At 39.2% G+C, this 19,852-nt stretch overlaps 1 protein-coding gene across 4 annotated transcripts in view; it reads left to right on the plus strand.

Moving 5' to 3' along the window:
* The window catches only part of tpm4a (tropomyosin 4a), a 32,809-nt gene that overhangs the window by 11,444 nt on the left and 1,513 nt on the right, over positions 1-19,852 (plus strand). For 2 of the 4 annotated variants that reach the window (XM_024279097.2, XM_024279099.2), the window contains 7 exons: positions 13,986-14,119; positions 14,197-14,314; positions 14,386-14,456; positions 14,550-14,625; positions 17,406-17,468; positions 18,731-18,800; positions 19,173-19,343. In XM_024279097.2, the coding sequence (XP_024134865.1) occupies positions 13,986-14,119; positions 14,197-14,314; positions 14,386-14,456; positions 14,550-14,625; positions 17,406-17,468; positions 18,731-18,800; positions 19,173-19,255 (615 nt within the window). In that variant the 3' untranslated portion in view covers positions 19,256-19,343. Of the gene's footprint in view, positions 1-13,985; positions 14,120-14,196; positions 14,315-14,385; positions 14,457-14,549; positions 14,626-17,405; positions 17,469-18,730; positions 18,801-19,172; positions 19,344-19,852 lie in introns of those variants that run through there. The other 2 variants (XM_024279096.2, XM_024279098.2) reach the window with 1 other exon arrangement.

Raw genomic sequence — 19,852 nt, forward strand, 5'->3', positions numbered from 1 at the left:
GCGCATGCCCAGTGATGACCACAGCACCACGTAGACGTTACAGAACTAAAAGATAAACTCCCAGACCAGTTAGCGTTGCATTCATGTCAAAGTTGCTGATCTGTTCACTTTGGCTTTTGTCAATAAAGTTTTAGGATGAACGTTTGAACTTTTCAGCACTTTCGGACGGTTTCCTCCAGCTGTTGCTGAGAGATGAAGCTTCTAAATCACGTGTGTCAAAGTCGAGGCCCGGGGGCCGAATCCGGCCCCCAGGGTAAATATATTCGGCCTTCTGGATAGTTTTATTTTATTGCTATTAATGGGCCGATGTTTTCTTTCGCTTATTTCTAACTTGTATAACTTTGGCATTTTTTTAATGTAGAGTAAAATATTGAAAATTATTTATTGGTTTAAGTTGATTTATTCTGGAATTATATTCCTGCCTTTTTATTATTCATAAGCATTTACTATGAGTTTCTTTTAGGCTATTTTGGAATTTAGCTAATATTTTAGCTACGTGCTAGCTGTTTTTGGCCGATTTCGACTTTGCTTAAGTTTTTTGGGGCTATTTTGGAGTTAGGCTAATATCTACATATCTGTTTTGGCTAATTAAGGCTGTTTTTCAGGGGTTTTTTTTTTTTTTTTTTTTACTATTTTGGAGTTTAGCTAGTATTTCAGCTACATGCTAGCTGTTTTTGCTAATTTAAGCTCTTTTTCAGTTTTTTTAGGATATGTTGAAGTTAAGTTTTTTTTTCAGCTACATGCTGTCTGTTTTTGGCTAACTAAAGACATTTTTTTAGGATGTTTTGGCATTTAGCTAATGTTTTCAGCTTCAGCGTTTTTAGCTATCAATTTCAGCATCTTCAGCTATCAGCACTAGCGTCTTCAGCGGCCAGATTCAGCTTACAACATTCACACTAGCATTAATGCTATATATCTTATGTTATAAAGTTACGGTCATAAAGTTTGAAAAATGTACTTTTAGAGTGTACAATAAATGTTTATTCTGTTGGGCCTGCGACGTAATGTATGTTTTAAATTTGGCCCCCTATGCGATTGCGTTTAACACCCCTGCTCTAGAAAAACACCTTAATGTGGAGTAGTATGACTTGAAGGCTTATCCTCTCTTTTGGCTCTAGTTTATACATGTCTACAACTTTTTGTGTCATAGAAATAGTTAATGTGGGGCAGGCTGTCTGGAAAAGAGAACTTGTGTAACCTTGAATGTAGTTTCTCTATATTTGCTGCTCCTCAAAGTGACTCATCCATGTTGGTCACCTGGCTGCCTCTTGACTCTTTGCCACATCCTAGTTTTATGGCTCCAAGCAAAAGAAAAGGCTTGAGGCTGAAGGTTAAAAAAGAATGTGCTCAGTGCCAAAGTTGAGTAAGCGTCTTGACTTGTTTCAGAAGCTGCTTTATGGAGCCGTATCTTCTGCAGAGAAGCTGCTTTAATTACAGGACGGGCTGGCAGATTTGAGCCGAGTGGGAGGGGAAGGTGTGGCCGTACAGGTATTGCAGCTGAACTGATGAAAGGAGCTGCTCTGTTGTACAACCCTAACTCTTCATTAGGTGTTGGAGCAGCTTTTTCATTTCACATTTAGACTGTTTATTATTTTCCCATTAATTTAGATGTGGATGCATCAATGGCCCTGTGGGTCTGAGCATCTGATCTGACATTTTGACTTGCTGGTTAAGGTGTTAAAATGTAAAACTCCATTAAACTCAATGATTGTGAGCTCATCTTCATCTTTAATCGATATCTGATCAGCTTTTGTGTTTTTAACATGTTTTGGTGGCATTTTTCTGTTGATGGAGGGCATATAGAAAGAGTTAATATTGTTTTTCTGAGTATTTCTTGCAGCCATGCAGTTCGAAAAAACGTATTTGTGATGTGGAAAATGCACTGGACGGCCCACAACCTCCCTGCTCTGCTCTACTCCATCCAGCTGGATAGCTCTAGTATTGCTCGCCATTTAAGTTGCACTGCTAGATGTGAAGGGGCTGTAAGCTAGCGGGAGAGCATGTAAACAAAGAGCTCTCAGCAACATAATCATAATTAACAGACTCCTGTAACTGTTTGAAATTAAATCTTCAAACAATAACGCAAGTTTCCTATGATATTGAGGGGTTTGCCCTTTTACCACATGCTGCAGTTTTGGTGTTTCAATGTGAAATGATTTAATATCAATGCATATTTTATTTCCCTTTTTAACCTCTCTCAAATTAGTAATTGAAACCAAACAGCTGTTGAATATAATAAATGAAGGCATTTTCAAATCCTAAACTAAAATGTTTTTTTTAATGCTGCACAACACATTAGATATTTTACACTAGTGACAGAAATAAACGTTTGCCTGAAATCATTTTCATTCCCAAGTTTAACATTATATTAATTATAAATCTAAGTTTTCTGTTGACCGCTTTATTTGGTTGTAATATGCAATTTTCATCTTTAAGTGACATAAACTGAAAAAAGCTGGAAACTTTGATTAGCAGAAAAAAAGTGCATTTCAGGGGAGTCAAAAAAACTCACCTAAAATATTCTTTTTATCCAGCCATACATGGAAATATATAATGTGATTTTCCTGTTTTTTTAGTATATAGTTTTATATGATCTTCTTTATTTTTTTTGTTTGTTTTAAACGTGTAAAATTTAGTGCGTAGAAGTCGTTGCATTTCCCTCCACATGCTCTAAAAGTCAGACACGGCTCTGCGCTTGTGCGCTGTGCTCCCATATGTGAATAATTAGGACAACCTCGAGTCATTCCTGAGCACAAGAAGGCTTTCATTGCAGCACAGGGGGATCAAAACAGGAACCTTGCTGTGTACAATGAATGTGAAAATGTGAAGGAACGATGAGAGCTTTGGCCACATCTGTCACAGAACGATAAAACTAACTGCTTCATGGTTTTCCTCGTGCGGTTTTGACACTTTTAATGATGCCACTCAACCGCTACGCAGCACTTGAGGGCTTTTGTGGATCACAAAGACCCAATATTGTCTTGTTTTGCTCATTAAACTTATATATTAGCAGCTTTATCCTCATTGAGCCGTTTAGTTTTTGCAGCTGGTCATTATTCTGCCTTAAGCCCTGTTAACATGTGAAGAGGTCACTTGATCCCAATTAAAACATAAAGTTTTAATTTGATTCCTTTTTGATTCTCTAAAAGGAGAGTTTAAAAAAGTTAATTCCTCTTTTTTTGTCTGCTTTGTTCATTGTGGTTTTGTTGTCAGCAAATAGCATGCGGTCGTCATGGAGATTATTTATGCTTGAATGCAACATCGTACAGAAATCAAGTTTGACATCGACCTTATCTATTTCCAACATTGTATTTAAAACAAGAAGGAAGTGGGGCTCTGAGAATTTACTCCGTTTGTTTCCCTGCCCTGACTGACTGCCCCTCCAAGGATGTTGCCTTGCAATTCCTTGTCCAGTATTTCCTGTGCTTCTACCCCCAGCACTTCCTGTCCCTGAGCTCCAGCCCCGATAAACAGGAAGATTCGTGTGTTTTGGGGTGTGGATTCCAGTCGGTGGTTGTGTGATTTGGGCCTGCGCCATCTTTACCTGTAGTTACAAAAGAGATTTATATCATTTTGGGTCCAAATGGGTCAAAAATTATGCAGTACAGTGGATGTTTAATTCAATTTCCCTCTAAAAAAAGACAGTTTTGTCTGACGGCGGTTCTTTACCGCAGTTGGAATAAAAAGGTTCTGCGCTTATTGAATCAGGGCCTATCAATGTTCAGCTGAAGTTATCAGATGCTGGCCTTGACCTTATTATACACTTAGTCTTCTTTCTGCCGCTACGTTTCCCAAGCTTTGTAGAAAAACAAGAACCGCCTCCACAAAATAAACAGATGTATTCTGAGAAATTCAAGTTCCAAGGTACTGAAGCGCTCCCAGCAAGTGAAGTTCTTCGTCGAGCTTGTGATAGTCAACTTTCCGGACGTTATGGTGCCAAACTTGTGGATTTCCTGTAGGTACTGTTTGGACCAGGTCCAGTCAGACAGAGATGTTCATTTTTTAGTTGGTCTACTTCTTGATGAACTGAAGCTGAATTCACATAGGATGCAATTTGTTTGCCACGTTTACTGCTCGGCACATGCCCTAAAATGTCCTTGATGCCCCAGCCTCATGTGGGAGGAGTTACTGACAAAGCTTTTCTAGACTTCATTCGTTGCCACATCATGGAAAACATGGATGATGTTGAGCGAGTAGCTTGGGTTTATGTTTTGGAGAGTTCTACAGAGACGTCGGCAAACATGTCTGCTGTCTGGGTTCATCAGATCATTCAGAGTCTCTCCGGGTGCGGTGCACTTCACTCCTGATGGCTATTTTTAACGTTACTTCAGTCTGTGGCCCAGTTTGAAGAATTTCTGTCCCGCTTTAACCCAAGAGGGGAAAAATAAAATTGGAGGATCTTTTAATTGTCTCAAAGAAAATAAGAAAAACATCATAAGCCCACGGAGCTGGAGCGATCGCGCAACAGCACCCGCAACAACTCTGTCTGCTGGATAGCCAACCACCCGCGGAGCTAGCGAGATCGGCTGCTCCCTGGGCAGCGGACATCGCTAGCTCTGCCCAACCCTGAGGTGGTGGAGCTCGCTACACTGTCCACCAGGTGCCTGGCTACCGTAGCGAGTTGCTGACGACCTGTCCAGTGTGTGCCCCACCTTCGCCCAATAGTAACCAGGACAGTCTGCGGCAACCTTGCGGCCCCAGTGGGTTAAGAAAATGGATCGACAAAAACCTTCGCATTGAGCAGCCATATTGGATTTTTTTTTTTCTACCCGCTAATTGAGTCGCTGAAAAAGTTGCACATCCAAACCAGAGTCCCTGATTGGTTGATGCCGCTCGCCAAACTTTTGATTTTGTAGTCTTGACAACCCAATGGCGCTTCATAACCTCAGATTGCATCTGTATGTTGACCTAACACTGAAACTCGACGCCCCAGCTGCGCTTATCGCGTCCAGTGTGAATGCAGCACAACAGTTCTAGTTCTTAAACCTGGATCTAGAGAAACTGAGTCATTCATGTGACGGCATTTCTCTGCTCGGATCTTCTGTTTGGTCCCTACCCTGAGTAACCACTTCCCAAAACTCTTGTTTCAAAACCATTACAGTTAATCACTCGAGAATGGAAAAGAGTTGCCTCTATGTTTTCATAGAATCATCGCTGACATTTATTCAATTTACAGCAACTTTATTTTAAATTATGTTGTAATCACAATACTTTTTTAAAGCTTATCACACTTATAATTTGACTATTAGCAACACACTCTCGTTTTTTTTCAATTTTCCTTTACTTTCTAGAATGTGCATGCACTTTCTGCTGTGCCTCTAACGGTCTCCTGCAAATCTTTGGAAAGAATTACTTCCTGGTCTAACCATTTTCTTTGGAGCATCTCCCGGGGATTAGGCCAACTTTCCAAATTTAACTGCCACATGTGGATATTTTCTGGCTGTTTGTGGTGATCTGGGGAACACCCTCACGTTAGTGGCGTAGCTGATTATATAGGCCAAGGTTGTGGGCTCAGCAAAGAGAGGAACATGCTGCTATAGGATGTGTCGCATTGATTTAAATTCAGCTGAACGCTCTTTGGAGATTACAGCATTTGCATTACAAACTGTAACCTTTAAAGCATTTACAGCAGACGTTATTATGGTGAAAATGTTTTTTCCTTGAGTCCTGCCAGCAAAGTCTGGATGTAGGGAGATTTTTATTATTCTTTAGTCTGGAAAAACATGTAAAAGTAGTAAGAAAAACTGTTCTATTGCTAACAATTAAGCATTAAAACGGTTATCAACATAATACTGTCCTGGATGTTTAACGGCCTTCTTTTGCATATCGTCCCTCATGACAGACGGGTTTATTCTTCACTCAGCTGTGTTTGCATGTTGGACCTTTTATGGGAGTAGATTACACACATGCATTTACATTAAGGGTAACAACCATCTGTGTCGGAGATATTGTACCCTGAACCTCAACAGCGATGTGCAGCTCATTAGCCCACTGCCCTGGAATCTGCCAGTAATTAGATTCCTCCTTCACTTGTCCTCGATTATGTCTGCAGTGCATGTAGTGCACTCTGGTATTTCTGAATCCCTCCCAGCAGAACTGTGCTGTATCTGAAGTGAGGCTGTAAAGCGTTTACAAGGATCAGGAAAATGCACATGTTGTGTTCAAGGAAAAAGTCATTATGGGAACTTCTAAAAAGAAAAATAGAAGCTTTATTTGGGGTTAATAACATGTAATGCTCTCCAGGTTTAAGTAAAAATAATAGACATTAATTTAAACTGATGATGTTGAAAAGAATGATTTGGTCTGAATCAACCAATGGGAACACAGTAATTGGAAACGGTTAGTTTTGTGAATTTCTAAAAAAAAAAAAAGGCTAAAATTTCATGTCCTAGAAATATCTGTTGTTTAAAGCTACCACAAGGCCATAGCTTATGATAAATTCAGTTCCATCCTGTGCATTAATTACTTTAATTTGCAATAGAATTCACATTTCTATTGATTTAGGAGTACAATATTCAGTATGAGTCCACCTGGCACCAAAGTACATTTATTTTGGTTGCTTGGATCGCCATTCCCAGGTAACGGCTTCCGGCCCGCCTTGCAGAGGTTTGAGTCGGCACCCTCCTCTGGACTCGAATGGAATTGTGACCGCAAGCCATGATAGGTCTTCACCTTTACACCAAAATGAATCCCATTATATTAAAATATGTATTGGTCGTATCTGGACACTGAAGAGTTTGAGTGAAGTCAGGGATGATGTTCAGTCAGACTCTGCTGGTACTAGCGCGGTCCAGATTGTCAGGTACGAGTAGACACTGACCCATCCTGGAGGTCCAGTCTGACTCTGTCACATGCATATCGATGATGATATAAAGATCTACATAAGGGTGTGTGGAGGAAAGTTGGTTTGTATTCTGGCTAGAACTCTCCAAAGGAATAAATGGTGCAGATGTTTTGTTGCTGTTCGTGGTTCTCACAAAGACATGGAGCCAGTACAACACCATAATGTGATGGAACTGGAAACATGGAGAAGTGCTTAGATTACTCATCGTTTGGAATCTGTGATTTCTACTCTCTACCTTGTGAGGGTTCTAGAGCAACACGTTTGGTTATTCATGTGGTTCTCGAATTTCTCAATTAGTGCAACTGATAGAAATTTCACCAAAAGGTCCAGTTGTTGATATTGGGAAAAAAAAAATCTCTGTGGTTCTGTTGACAAACATTAAGCCCATATTTAAGTCTAAACATGTGTTTACAGATAGCTGTATCTGATAAGGGATGAGAGAGATTTAGAAAAAAAAGATTAAAATGTTTTATTTTCTTTTGTAAAATGTTCAACTCAGATCTGCATGAAAATTATAAGGACTTGAGCATGTTTTCACTACAGTTGATGCTCCAGTTATTGCGCTTTACATTCACACACTGATGGTGACCCCACTGTCTTACACTGACACCAATCTTTAACCACCAGGACTAATGTGGGGTTCAGTGCCTTGCTCAAAAACACTTCAACAAACATGAGCTGGCGGGAACTGAACCCACTGTTTTCCAATCAGAGGTTGATCGCTGTACCCCTGAACCACGACCACCCGTAGTGAATTGTTTGGTTCTTTTATTTCAAGGACAAAATGAGGCTTTTATAATGTAAATGAGATCGTTTGTGGATTTAAATATTTTCAGAACAAACCTGTTTCAAAGGAATATTCTTAACAAAACAGTAAAACAGGTTCAGGTGAGAAGAGCAACAGCTTTTAATAACAGAACGCTCGCTGCAATGCACAGTAATTCAACATTTGTAACATTTCCGGTATTGACAGCACAAAGAGAGGATGTTAAAGTAAAACGAGAAGAGAATGAAGCGGCTGAGAATGCAGTTTGAGGGTCTGAAATATGGAGTTTATGGTGTTGTAAATACTGGATTTGTCACATTTTACTGCAGTTAAATAGTCCAGAACTATTTTTTTTAATGTGAAATTCAGAGCAAAGTGACAGAGAAAAAAAAAGAGAAGAAAAGACAGGATTTAAAAAAAGGAAAAAAATATTGTGGTGCTGATGATTAGACCCAAAAACTTATAAAGTTGAAATCTAGTAAACTTTTGAAAGCATTGTGGAATCCAGAAGAGTGGTTTAACCTGTTTTCCTGCTCAGATACAGTAAAGTCCATAATATACCACACTCTGTTTAGTGTGAAGACTGTTGGTTGGTTGATAAGAGTAGATTTATGACTGGTATTAATACGTTTTGAGTTCAAACACTATAAAAGTTGAATTCTTTGATGTAACGCGTCATGATGTGATGAATGACCGTGTAAATCTGTACTGTTCAATGCAATACTGTTGTAAATGTGCTGATGCACCCAAGAAAAAAAAGTTAAGCAGTGTAATGCCCTAGTGTGGCCATATGACTGTCCCTCTGGTTCCTACGTGACCACCATAAAGGGGTTCTTCATTTCTGACCAAAGATTGGTTCCTGATTAGAAAACATCTTTGCATTGTGGTGCTTTAGCTGTGGAAATACTTGTAGTACTAAGTCAAGTTCTGGCTCCAAGGCAGCACTGGGACCGGTCCAGTAGAAAGCTCTGGATGTTCTTTTTAGGTATGCATGGATTTTCTGTGGGTACTTTTTGTATCCTTATGCTACGGATACGATGCACGTTCAAGAACGCCGGTTCTTGATGAGGTTTGATGTGAAATGTCAAAGAGGTACAAATCTCTGGCTTTTCTTTTACTGCTCTATTCCGATATTTGAAATTCAGTTCAGTTTTATTTATATTGACCAATTTCACAAAAAAATGGCCTCATTGGGCTTCATGTCGGTAATTGTACAAAAGCAGATGGTTGGTCATAAAATATAAACTATAGCTAATTGCTAAACTAAACAGACTAAAATAACTGGTTGTCCCTGTCCTTAGACCCTCCTTCCCAATAAGGAAAATCTCCTAAAAATCCTGATTCAGGGAAAAAAGAAGAAACCTCAGAGATGTCCACATGAAGGAGGGATCCTCTCCCAGGATGGACAGGGGATTTACCAGAAGAGGAATTAGCTTATTTAACTCTACAACTACATGTTTGACTAGATAGGACTGAGGGACAGGTGGGGCACGAGATCCACAGGAGCACAAACAATCCACCTGGAATCTGAACTCTTTCCCGCTCCCTTGGAGGGATGTGGGAAAGAGGGACAACATGTGAATGGCACTGCACCAAACAAGACTTGAAAGACTCGGTGACATATAATTCCAGACGGGCAAAAATGATTAATCTCCCTTTTGTGATCAGTTTTTAAACAGTTGGTATGTCCATGAATTGAAAAAGATACTACACAAGTGTCGCTACCAAATCCGAGTCCGACTGGTCAAAGTTCAACTGGTTTAACTTTCAACGAGCGTTCAATGGGTGCGCGTTTTGTACGTAGATCCCATAAACTGAGTTGAAATTTTGCCTAGAATGCGGAAACCCCAAGTGTGGATGTACATAGACTTTTCATTGGACGTGGTCACTTGAACGTACGTTGCAGAGGTCGGTGTTATTTTGATTTTGAGTGAGCTTTGTTAGCTTTAATGCCTGCAACTCAGATGCACAAAAACCAAGCATTCCTCACTAGTTCAAAGCAGACATTGCCAATAGATGGATGGACATAAGGGTTGATTTTTGAGATTTTTGTTGAGACCTCAGAGCAATATGCGTTTTAGTGTCTGTAGGACTGTCAAACCTACAACATGAACCTTGACCAATTATTTTGCCAACTCTCGAAGCATCTTCAGTCCAGAGAGTAAAACGCTGTCGGAGGAAGATCCTCTTTAGTACCGTTCACCTTCCAGAGAAACGGTGTTCAGATCGTGTTGTGATGATAACACAGGAGCCTCGTGGGTGCGTGTCTGTACACATCTGTGCTCAATGTCAGACTCGGCCTCCAACGCAAACATTTTCCATAGTTGCTTCACCATATAAGGTCATTCGTGTCCCTGGCAGCTGGAGAATGTGAAGTGGGTGCTACAGGAAGGGGTATGTCCTGAAGAGAGAACACTCGCTTTGAAGGAAAGAGAACAATCACAGGGAGGAAATGAAAGGACGTTGGTTGGCTGACTTCCTGTCACCAATTTCAAGATCCCTATTTGTAAAGCTAGGCGCCTCGAACTGGAGATTTGCAGTTCCCTTGTCACCTGTCGACTCCAGAACGTTCTGTGTTTTTAAAGAAACTGAGCCGGGTTCTTGTGCTGTCGTACTATCTGGTTAAATAATCAAGTGAAGCAGCAGAGTCTGCACTTCCAGCCCCCTCAGGACTCCTCTTATTTGGTCATGCCTCAGGAAGCTGCAGGCATGAGAACAGGCTCTCTGTACCCTCAAGCTTTTTAGCACAAGTTTGTGGAGTCGTCTCCCTCTGTGTTGAAGACAGTGACTGATAAGATCGAGCACTTTCTATTCACAGCTTCGCTTTCATTGGACGTCGAACTCCCGCTGGACAGAAGTGACCTGGTGGTGGTAATCCTGCGGGACAGAGTTGCTAGTAATCCGAGTGTTTTGCTGCCCTGAAGCCCATGAGCAGGACGTTTGTTTGGGTGCAGACAGGATTCTACACAGCACAAACATTCAGGACACAGGATGTGGCAGTATCTGTTATTTCAGGCTCCACTTTATTCCTGTGTGGCGCTCCTCATCCAGCAGATGGACCGTCGACAGGCCGACCCGGGGAAGGTGGCGCTGATGAGAATTCAGCATGTTTTAAGGACAGCTGTACTCTGTACTGTAACGTTGGTCTGACGGACATTTCCTAACTCCTCCTGTAATTAGGAAAAGCAGAGGAAGCCGATTAGGTCTGAATGAATTTATTTTTAGCAGTTGCTCCTGTTCTTGTTCTTTTCTGCTTGACGTCGTGCTTCAAAAGTTTTGTCGAGTGAGTGACCTACATTTGTTGGTTGACCTCTTGACGGCCTGCCCCTCAAACGTCAGAGTAGTACGTCTAAGAATCCCCAAGATTCTGAACAGACTCTCCAACAGGAACATTCTTGTGTCTGTTTAGATTCTTCTTCCTGTTTGTCCCCACTGAGCAGGCCGGGTTTGTCATTACAGGAAATTAACTTTGTGAGCGTTTGATTCGGCTCTTCAGCCGTTTAATGCGGGTGGGCTCTTCGTTTAAATGAAGTTCTCCAAAGACCTCCAGCCGTCTCTTCATTTGATCACATCCTAAGAATTTTTTTATGAGAACTTTATTTGACATCATATGAAATAGCAAATCACAACACTAATCAGTCCCTAAAAAAATCGATAACTGTCATTTTTCAAAAAAGAAAATCAATTACAGTATACAGAAAATAATATGGACAGAAGCAGAAATAAATAATTCCAAGTAAGAAATAACCATAATATATATATATATAAAAAGAACACTTTAGCACTAAAAAAAAATCAAGATAGGGAATTATTCATTAACGAAAAAGCACAAATTGTTCCAGTGTTATTTGCCCTGGATGTATTAATCTTTTTAAAATCCACTTTATCATTAAAAACTTCGAATCTGGGAGTAACTTTTGTTTCTCTACATTTATGTATGTAAAATTTAGATTGGAGGAGTTACAAATTTATACTACTTTATACCTTTTTTTCATCAGTTTTAATATGTGAGAATTTGTTTGAAATGTATTATAATATTAATGTTTTATTTAGTATTTATGAAACTTTCTAATTGGATCCAGAGTTCAGGAGAGAATTTACAGTGGTAGAAAAGCTGAAGAACCGATTCAGGGAAATCATGAAAAAAATAGTTTTTTTCTATATCTGAGAATTTGGATATTAGTGCTGCCAAAAATCATTATTTTAATACTTGACAATTTTTTCTGATTGGTCATGCACAAACTGGATGTAAAGCACACATCCTAATCATCATTAGCTTTAAACTAACTAAACACTAGATATATAACATTACCTGAGATAATTCTAGTGTGAATGCTTTAAGCTGAATTTGGCCACTGAAGATGCTGAAATTAATGGCTAAAAGCGTGAAAGCTGATGGCTGAAAATACTGAAGCTGATAGACAGCTAAAATATTAGTTAAAAGCCAAATTAGCCTAAAAAACTTGAAAAAAAGGCCAAAACAGCTAGCATGCAGCTGAAATATTAACTCAAAAATAGCCTAAAAAACATTAATAAATGCAAAAATAGTCCAAAAAGCTAGACAGCACAAAGACTCCATGTAATATAAAGTAACAACTAATCAACTATTAAATTAGTCGTCGACTATTTTAATAATAGGTTAGCCATAAAATCGTAGCAGCCCTATTGGATATATACATGTTTGTGGGTTAAATTTTATGTGTATTTTTTAGTGTATTTCATTCATTTTGTTATTTATACAAAATGTATCCGGTAGTAATCATACTTTCTTCCAATTGATATAATTTAAGTTTCAATAAATTTCTCCTTATGCTAATCCTAATAAAGAAACAGAGAGGAGGGGCGTTCCGGCTTCACTTCCTGTTACAGTTTTAATCTGTAAATTCATATTAGACTGACAAAGTAATAGAGTAGAATATTTCCATTTACTTAAAGCACCACAGTTTAATGTGCTTGTATTTAAGTCTATTCTTTTTTTATGATTTTCAGAATAAGAGCCTTGTAAGTTGTTTGTAAAGCTGCTACTTTCCCCCTAAAATGATCAATGACTGAATAAATAACTGAGTCCTAGAATATGTGTAGTACAAGAGTCTGCAACCTTCAAAGATTAAAGAGCCGTTTTCTCAATTTCACACGGAAAACATCCCAACAGGAACCACAAAGTCTTTTTCGCTTTTCAGGAAAATAAGACACTAATTTGTTTTTATATTAATGTTACTATTATGATAGATATTTAAAAAAATATTTTTAGCAAAATAAATCCAAAAATTTTTTTTCAAAACTTGAAATAGTTTATAATTTTTGTCAGATTTCACATGATTTCCTTTCAAAATAAGACATCCTGTGTTACATAAGTTCATCTTAATGCAAAAATATCACTAGATTTTCAGAGTTCAGGCAAAAATGTTCACCTCTAATGATCTAAATCAGAGATAATTCAGTTTTTTTTTCTTTTTTTTTTACAAACGCTTAAAATCCTTAAATATTTTGCTTCTGATGGGTAATATACTTCAACTGCTTGTAAATGAGTTGAATCAGTTTTGTTTTTTTGGTTTTTTACAGTTATACTTTTTAAAAATGTTGTATTTTCCTTTAACCAGAGAGCCAAGAGAGGGTTCGTAGTCACATGTGGCTCTGGAGCCGCAGGTTGCAGACCCCTGGTGTAGCACTTCAGGACACGTTTACCAGCAATATTCCCATTATGGAGGACAAATATAAAGAAAATTAATCTAAAACGAAATGGTTCTTTATTCAAATTATTGTGAATCAGGAGCAGAAAAATGCAATCTGTTGGGGCTGTGAGCTAGTAAGAGAGAATGTAAGCAAACAATCCCCTCACAACTGAATTTCTAATGCCGCTCTGCAGAAGCTATGTCCTAAAAATGACACATTCTTTTTTATTTTGTCTAAAAACAGCACAAGACCACTGGGGACGCTTTGAGAATAGATCAAAAGATGAAACGGAGGAAAAAGCTCTCATGCTTTGTTGTTGTGTCTGGATTCAAATCTTAACTAGTTTGTTTAAACTGTGTGGCTCCGTAAAGTGAGTAATAAAGGTCGGAGGTGGTCGGGTTTGTAGCTTTGCTTTGGCTAAAGCTCGTCACTGTTGTGGGAAACTTGTTTAGCCAGCAGTGCTGCAGTGGAGGTTCACTCTGAGCGCTCTAATGGTGCTTTTAGTTTGTTGCCCTTCCAGTTCTTACACCTGCTAATGGGGTATTTTCTAAGTGGATGAACATGAGAGATGTTCACTGACAGATGAAGTCTTTCCGGCTCTCCCTTCATCATTGTCCTTCCTGTTTAACTGTTAGAGGCCGCAGGGCCAACGAATCCTGAGCCGACTAAAGTCCGCTTCCTTTCCTCCATTTTGCCTCCCAGGCTGAGGGCGATGTAGCAGCTCTGAACCGTAGGATCCAGCTGGTGGAGGAGGAGTTGGACCGCGCCCAGGAGAGGCTGGCCACAGCGCTGCAGAAGCTGGAGGAGGCGGAGAAGGCTGCAGACGAGAGCGAGAGGTCAGCATTTCTTCTAGCCGGGTTATTAATGAAAGTGGACTTTGAAATCAATATGGCGGCTCCTCCCGACCTTCCAGAGGGATGAAAGTGATAGAGAACAGAGCGATGAAGGACGAGGAGAAGATGGAGATCCAGGAAATGCAGCTGAAGGAGGCCAAACACATCGCAGAGGAGGCCGACCGCAAATACGAGGAGGTGAGTCTTTGTTAGTGAGAGGCGCCTCACACCTGCTTCACCTGCCGTGACGTTGATGCCGCTTCCCTCAGGTGGCTCGTAAGCTGGTGATTTTGGAGGGAGACTTGGAGCGGGCTGAGGAACGGGCCGAGGTCTCAGAAAGGTAAACGCACAAATGCATCAAAACAAGAACACACAACTGCACCACAACTCCCACCTGCTGTTCGTACATTAAAGCCTCTGTGTCTGTTTGCAGTAAAGCCAGCGACCTGGAGGAGGAGCTTAAGAATGTGACCAACAACCTCAAGTCCTTAGAGGCCCAAGCTGAGAAGGTGAAGCTGGAGCAAAATATAGTTTTCATACATTTCACAATTATATAAACACTTAATATAAACTGCTAAATTGTTGATGGGTTTTTAGAAGAACGCCAGTTTTATTCGGTGCGTTCACACTGCGTGGCGAGGGCGTCCAGTTGCGACATCAAAGCACAGACACAATCATGGGCCAACGTTGGGCACGGCGCCACTCTAGTGGCAGCGTGTTTTGAAGGTTTCTTTGGAAAAAACATTTACCTCAACCAATCTGGGACTCGCCTTAGACCTGTGACATGGTGATGATGTCATCAGATTCTCCACCATGTTGGTCTTGGACTCCACCTGCTGATGACATCAGACCTTAAAAAACTGAAGAACCCTCATATTACTGTCCCCCAATTTTAAAAAATGTTTCTCTCCTGGACTAACACAGGACAAAAAGTCGTCAAACTGGGTCACAAACAGATGGAAGTACCGCTGAAAACGCCATCATTCAGATAATAGCTGCGAACTTCTGAATGATCTCATGAACTCCGACATGGAGACGCAATTACCAGCGTTTCTATAGAATTCTTCAGGATAAATAAACCTGATCTCTCAGCATCATCTGCATCTAAGTTTTTGACAGTAGCTCCTCCCACTGCATATATTTTACATAGAGGAATATCATGATATCAATGGTTTTATGTCACAATAACAATATATATCATGAATAAAGTTTATTTTCAGTTATTCTATAAAACAAAAATGGACAAATGTCATTATTTACTTTTTCTCTGACTTTATTTTTACGAGTAACATATAACTGAAACGTCACAAATAAGAAACATTTACACAACGGTTTCACGTTTCTTACCAGGAAAACACATTTTTGCACAAAAGTTCATCAATAAAAACAATTGAAACAAAATAAGACAAATGGCAGGACAGACAACTTTCTATCGCCCACGTTTTGTATCGTGTAGGGGTGTCAAATGGAGTTAATCCCAATTAATTAATTACGGATATTTATCTCATTATTTATGTATTTTTATTGCGTTAATCTAATTTCAGCATCGCACAGATGCTACCTCCATGAAGCTGTTCATGTCTGATAATGCGTATCTGGAAGTGCATTATCACTCTGTGGTTGTTTATGAAAAAATAATTACTAAATCCAGTAGACCTAAACACTACATCACGATTTTGTCGTTATCGCAATATTAGCCTGTGCAAACGCGTATCGAAAAAGTAATAAATGTTTATAGATACAAAAACAATCTTTTAGCTGCTTGATGTATGTAACAAATAGAGTCATTTTCACATTTGAACCAATCCGATGGACCTGTTTTATGTTGGACAAATTTAAGTTCTGTTTGATTCATGTAAATAAAACCGATGCAGTGAAATGGAAATGACGCATTAGTTGTTTTACGACTTGGTCATGTATCGCAGGTCATATCGGCATTGCAATATGGGTCAGTCATGGGGGAGATCACACGTTCTTCTAATATCGTTCATTATTAAAACATCAATCATGTTATATTTTTAATTTTAGATACATTTTGACAAAAGCAGACTATTTAAAACTTGATGCGTCGCGTTGTCATGGTAACAGCTTCACCGTCTGCTCTCACTTTTTCCTCTCAGAGGAAAGCGATCATTAGAGGTTAAACAAAAACATCATCGAAAGGGAAAGTTCTTTTTGTCCAGATGATGAAGCAAAAGTTTTGTTTCAAATTCATAAATTCTCTTGTGTCTCATTTCCTCCTTCAATTCTCTTCTTTATTTCTCTTCTGTCTTCAAAATGTTCAAATTGACCACACAAGTTGAAGGAAACTATAAAATCACTCTTCTTTTCTGCGGTTTTGCTCTTGGAATAAACTCTGGAATAAAGTAGGTATTATGGTATTACCGTCAATATTTTTTGGATTGTTTATATTCTTCATGAGAACTCTGGATCTGATGGTTTTTGTTTGTTTTTTCTTTAAAAAAAACTTGATAAATCCACATTTTAAGTCATATTTTGACCTTTTAGTGCACCAAAATGAGTTTTCACAGCAGTTTTTAGGTTAAAAATGTTTGCGATTAAAATAGATTAATTAATTACAGTTCACGATTGATTAATTAATTGCTCAAAAAATAAATGTCATAACAGCTCTAATTCTACATGGATAACTCCTTTTACTAACACAAACCTGTTAACCAAGGGGGGGGGGGGTCAGAAATGTGATCCTGAGGATCTGGGGTGGGGATCTGCCAGACCTTCAGTGAGGATCACCTTTAGCGATCTTCCTCCTTCCTGGGGGACGTCCTCTGGAATGATCGTTCTGATGCTGCGTTACTGTGCAGCCGAGTACCTCTGTGTACACACAAACAGGTGGAGTGGTCCGACGGCTAACCTCCTGAGCCGTTTCTGCTTGAGCGATCGGCCGCCGGCGCTGCCGCCTGCTGGGTTAATGGCTGCGTAAGGTGTGTCCGCCTTTGTGAAGTGCAGCGGAGGTGCATTCTTCTGGTCTTGCTTCATTCTTTCCAGGCACAGACATGCAGCGCGGCAGCATGCCAGCGTAATGGCAGCAGTACTTTCCCTCACGCTGCGCGATGAGGATGATGATGATGATGATGATGATGCTTTGTTCAGCCTGACAGGACAGGGGCGGCATCGGAGTAAAACCCGTTCCCAGAACGAGCCAACGCCCGTTTCCTCAAAGAGTTTCACTTTTAAACATTTTTTTTTTTACATTTTTAATTAAGTTTGGTTGATGTAAATATGAAAGCGTGTCTGCTGCTGCAACTGATGGTTATTTTTCTGTCAACAGTACTCAGAAAAAGAGGACAAGTACGAGGAGGAGATCAAAGTTTTGACTGACAAACTGAAGGAGGTGAGATCTTAATGTCATGATTTGTTTTTCTGTGAAACATTAAAGTAGCGTCATGTTGTATTTGGAGGTTCAGATGTGTCTGAATTCCCTCACTACTCCTCTCAAAGACACGATGGAGTTCAGGATGATTCATTATCATTAAAAATTGTCTTTTATTAAACATTCATGCAGATTTTTCTGATAATGGAGGACATATATTAAGAAAATTAAGAGTAAAACTTAATTTCTGAGTATTTCTTTATGCAACTTGTTTTGAATCCGGAGTAGACGAAAAAATACTTTTTAAAAACATCGTATTTATGATACTAGGGCTGAGTATAGATTATAAATTCCAGAAACATAGGAGCCTGAATGGATTCTGATTTTTTTTTTTTTTTTTTTCGATTCTTCATTTCAATTTTGAGTTTATATATTTATACAAATTTTTTTTAGAAATACATTAATAATCTACTGTATGATTTGAATATATTCATTTTAATCTGATACTGTTCACATACTGTAAAATGTATCGGTGAAATAATGAGATTGTTAATAGTAATAAATATTTATTTCTATAGCACCTTTCCCAGATAAAAAATCACAAAGTTCTTCAATATCATACAGAGGTTCATGGATTCTCTAAAGCAGAAGTTCTAACAAAATGTTCAGATCATTAACATTGTAAACATTGTTCTGCTTCTCCTGGAGGACGTTTCAGTTTGGCCACTAGGTGGCGATCATACTATAAAAGTACACCTTATTCAAGAAGAAGACAGTATGAGGAAAAAACAGTGTTTTAGAACACACATTTTTACTTTAAATGTATATTTCCTTAAATAAGTTTGGAAAATTCATCTCTGTAAGTTTATAAAGATGTTTATTTAGTCAGTAATGTTTGTTTATGTGGACCGAGCGTTAGCATTAGCCGTCCTATGGGGAATTCCATTAAATGTTAGCATCATGTTAGCGGACTACAGTTTCATGAATCGATTGATCTGTTAAGCTTAAATCAATTCAGATCGATTTCATCAACTCAGACGTACATTTAAAATTTCTTTCAAATGACAGATCATTCAAGCGCAATGCATTATGGTCTATATTTGCCACTCTAGTGAGCATGAATGTATACTGGATTTTCATGAAACTTTTAGAGCAGTGGATGTCAGAATTGTAGTTTCAGACACTCAACAAAAAGTCGAACGCCGTGTGTAGTAGTGAAGTAGTGAAGGAATACAGACACGTCCGATAATGTGGAGCTCACCGTGTGTCTGCACTGCTGGCAGGCTGAAACCCGTGCAGAGTTTGCAGAGCGAACAGTGACCAAACTGGAAAAGACCATCGATGATCTGGAAGGTACGAGAAATCCTCCGCACTAAACCATATTCTCATTTCATCTTTAGGAAACACATTCAGATGTATTTATGATGCATTTTAGATCCACTGTAGAGGCTCTTGTTCTGAAGCGCTTCTCTGCAAAGAGGACAGAGTGTGCTGGGGTGTTTTTAGGTCAGCATTATTTAGCTGATGAGCCACAGGGAGCTGCAGTTTATGGACGTATTGCTGCTGCAACTTTATGACGCCTTCAGCACCTCCAGAACTCTTCCTTCAAGCATTTCTGAAAGCCTGACCTAATTTTGTCTTTTCTTTCCTCCCTTTGCTGCTTTCTGCCCTCCGTCTGTCCCTCCTGCTTTCGGCTTGTGTCTGTCGCTGCTGTCCGCCGTCCAGACGAGCTGTATGCTCAAAAGCTGAAGTACAAGGCCATTAGTGAGGAGCTGGACCATGCTCTCAATGACATGACCTCTCTGTAGACCTCTGTCATTCCCTCTGCAGCTTCCATGTGCCTTCTGCCCGCCTCGCTGTATGAAAGTACTGAATAAAACTTTTGTTTCCTACTTACTTTGCGGCTTGTTTGTAAATAAATTCAGATTTGCTTATGTGGTTTGACATTAGCTGTTCAGTTTCTGATGATCAGTTTGACCAGGTGAGACATTCTGTTGGTTTTGGTGTTAATTAATACGATTTAAATCCAAACGAACTAGGATAGTTCCATAGCAGAAAAAGTTTTAAAGTCCTCCTCTGATGAAAACCATGTTTTTGAGTTTTTAACATGTCTGTGTGACATTTTTCTTTTGAGAGAGAACAAGTATAAGAAGAAATGATTTTGGATTTTAGAGTATTTGTCCGTTTAAATCACTGTCAATCAAACATTTAGGCTCATTTTCTACAAATCAAAACCTTGAAGGAGTCGTATAGTCTTACTTTAGCCTTTAAGATTTTTGGATTCATAAATATGAATTATGTCTATTTTTTGGCACAAACCTAAGTAAAAATCTAAAAAGAACCTAGCATCTCTCAAAATGTGATATTTTTTTCCCTCCCCCCAGTTGACAGAAATTAAAATAATT

The sequence above is a fragment of the Oryzias melastigma genome, linkage group LG4, assembly GCF_002922805.2.
Source record: "Oryzias melastigma strain HK-1 linkage group LG4, ASM292280v2, whole genome shotgun sequence".
Lineage (NCBI taxonomy): Eukaryota > Metazoa > Chordata > Actinopteri > Beloniformes > Adrianichthyidae > Oryzias > Oryzias melastigma.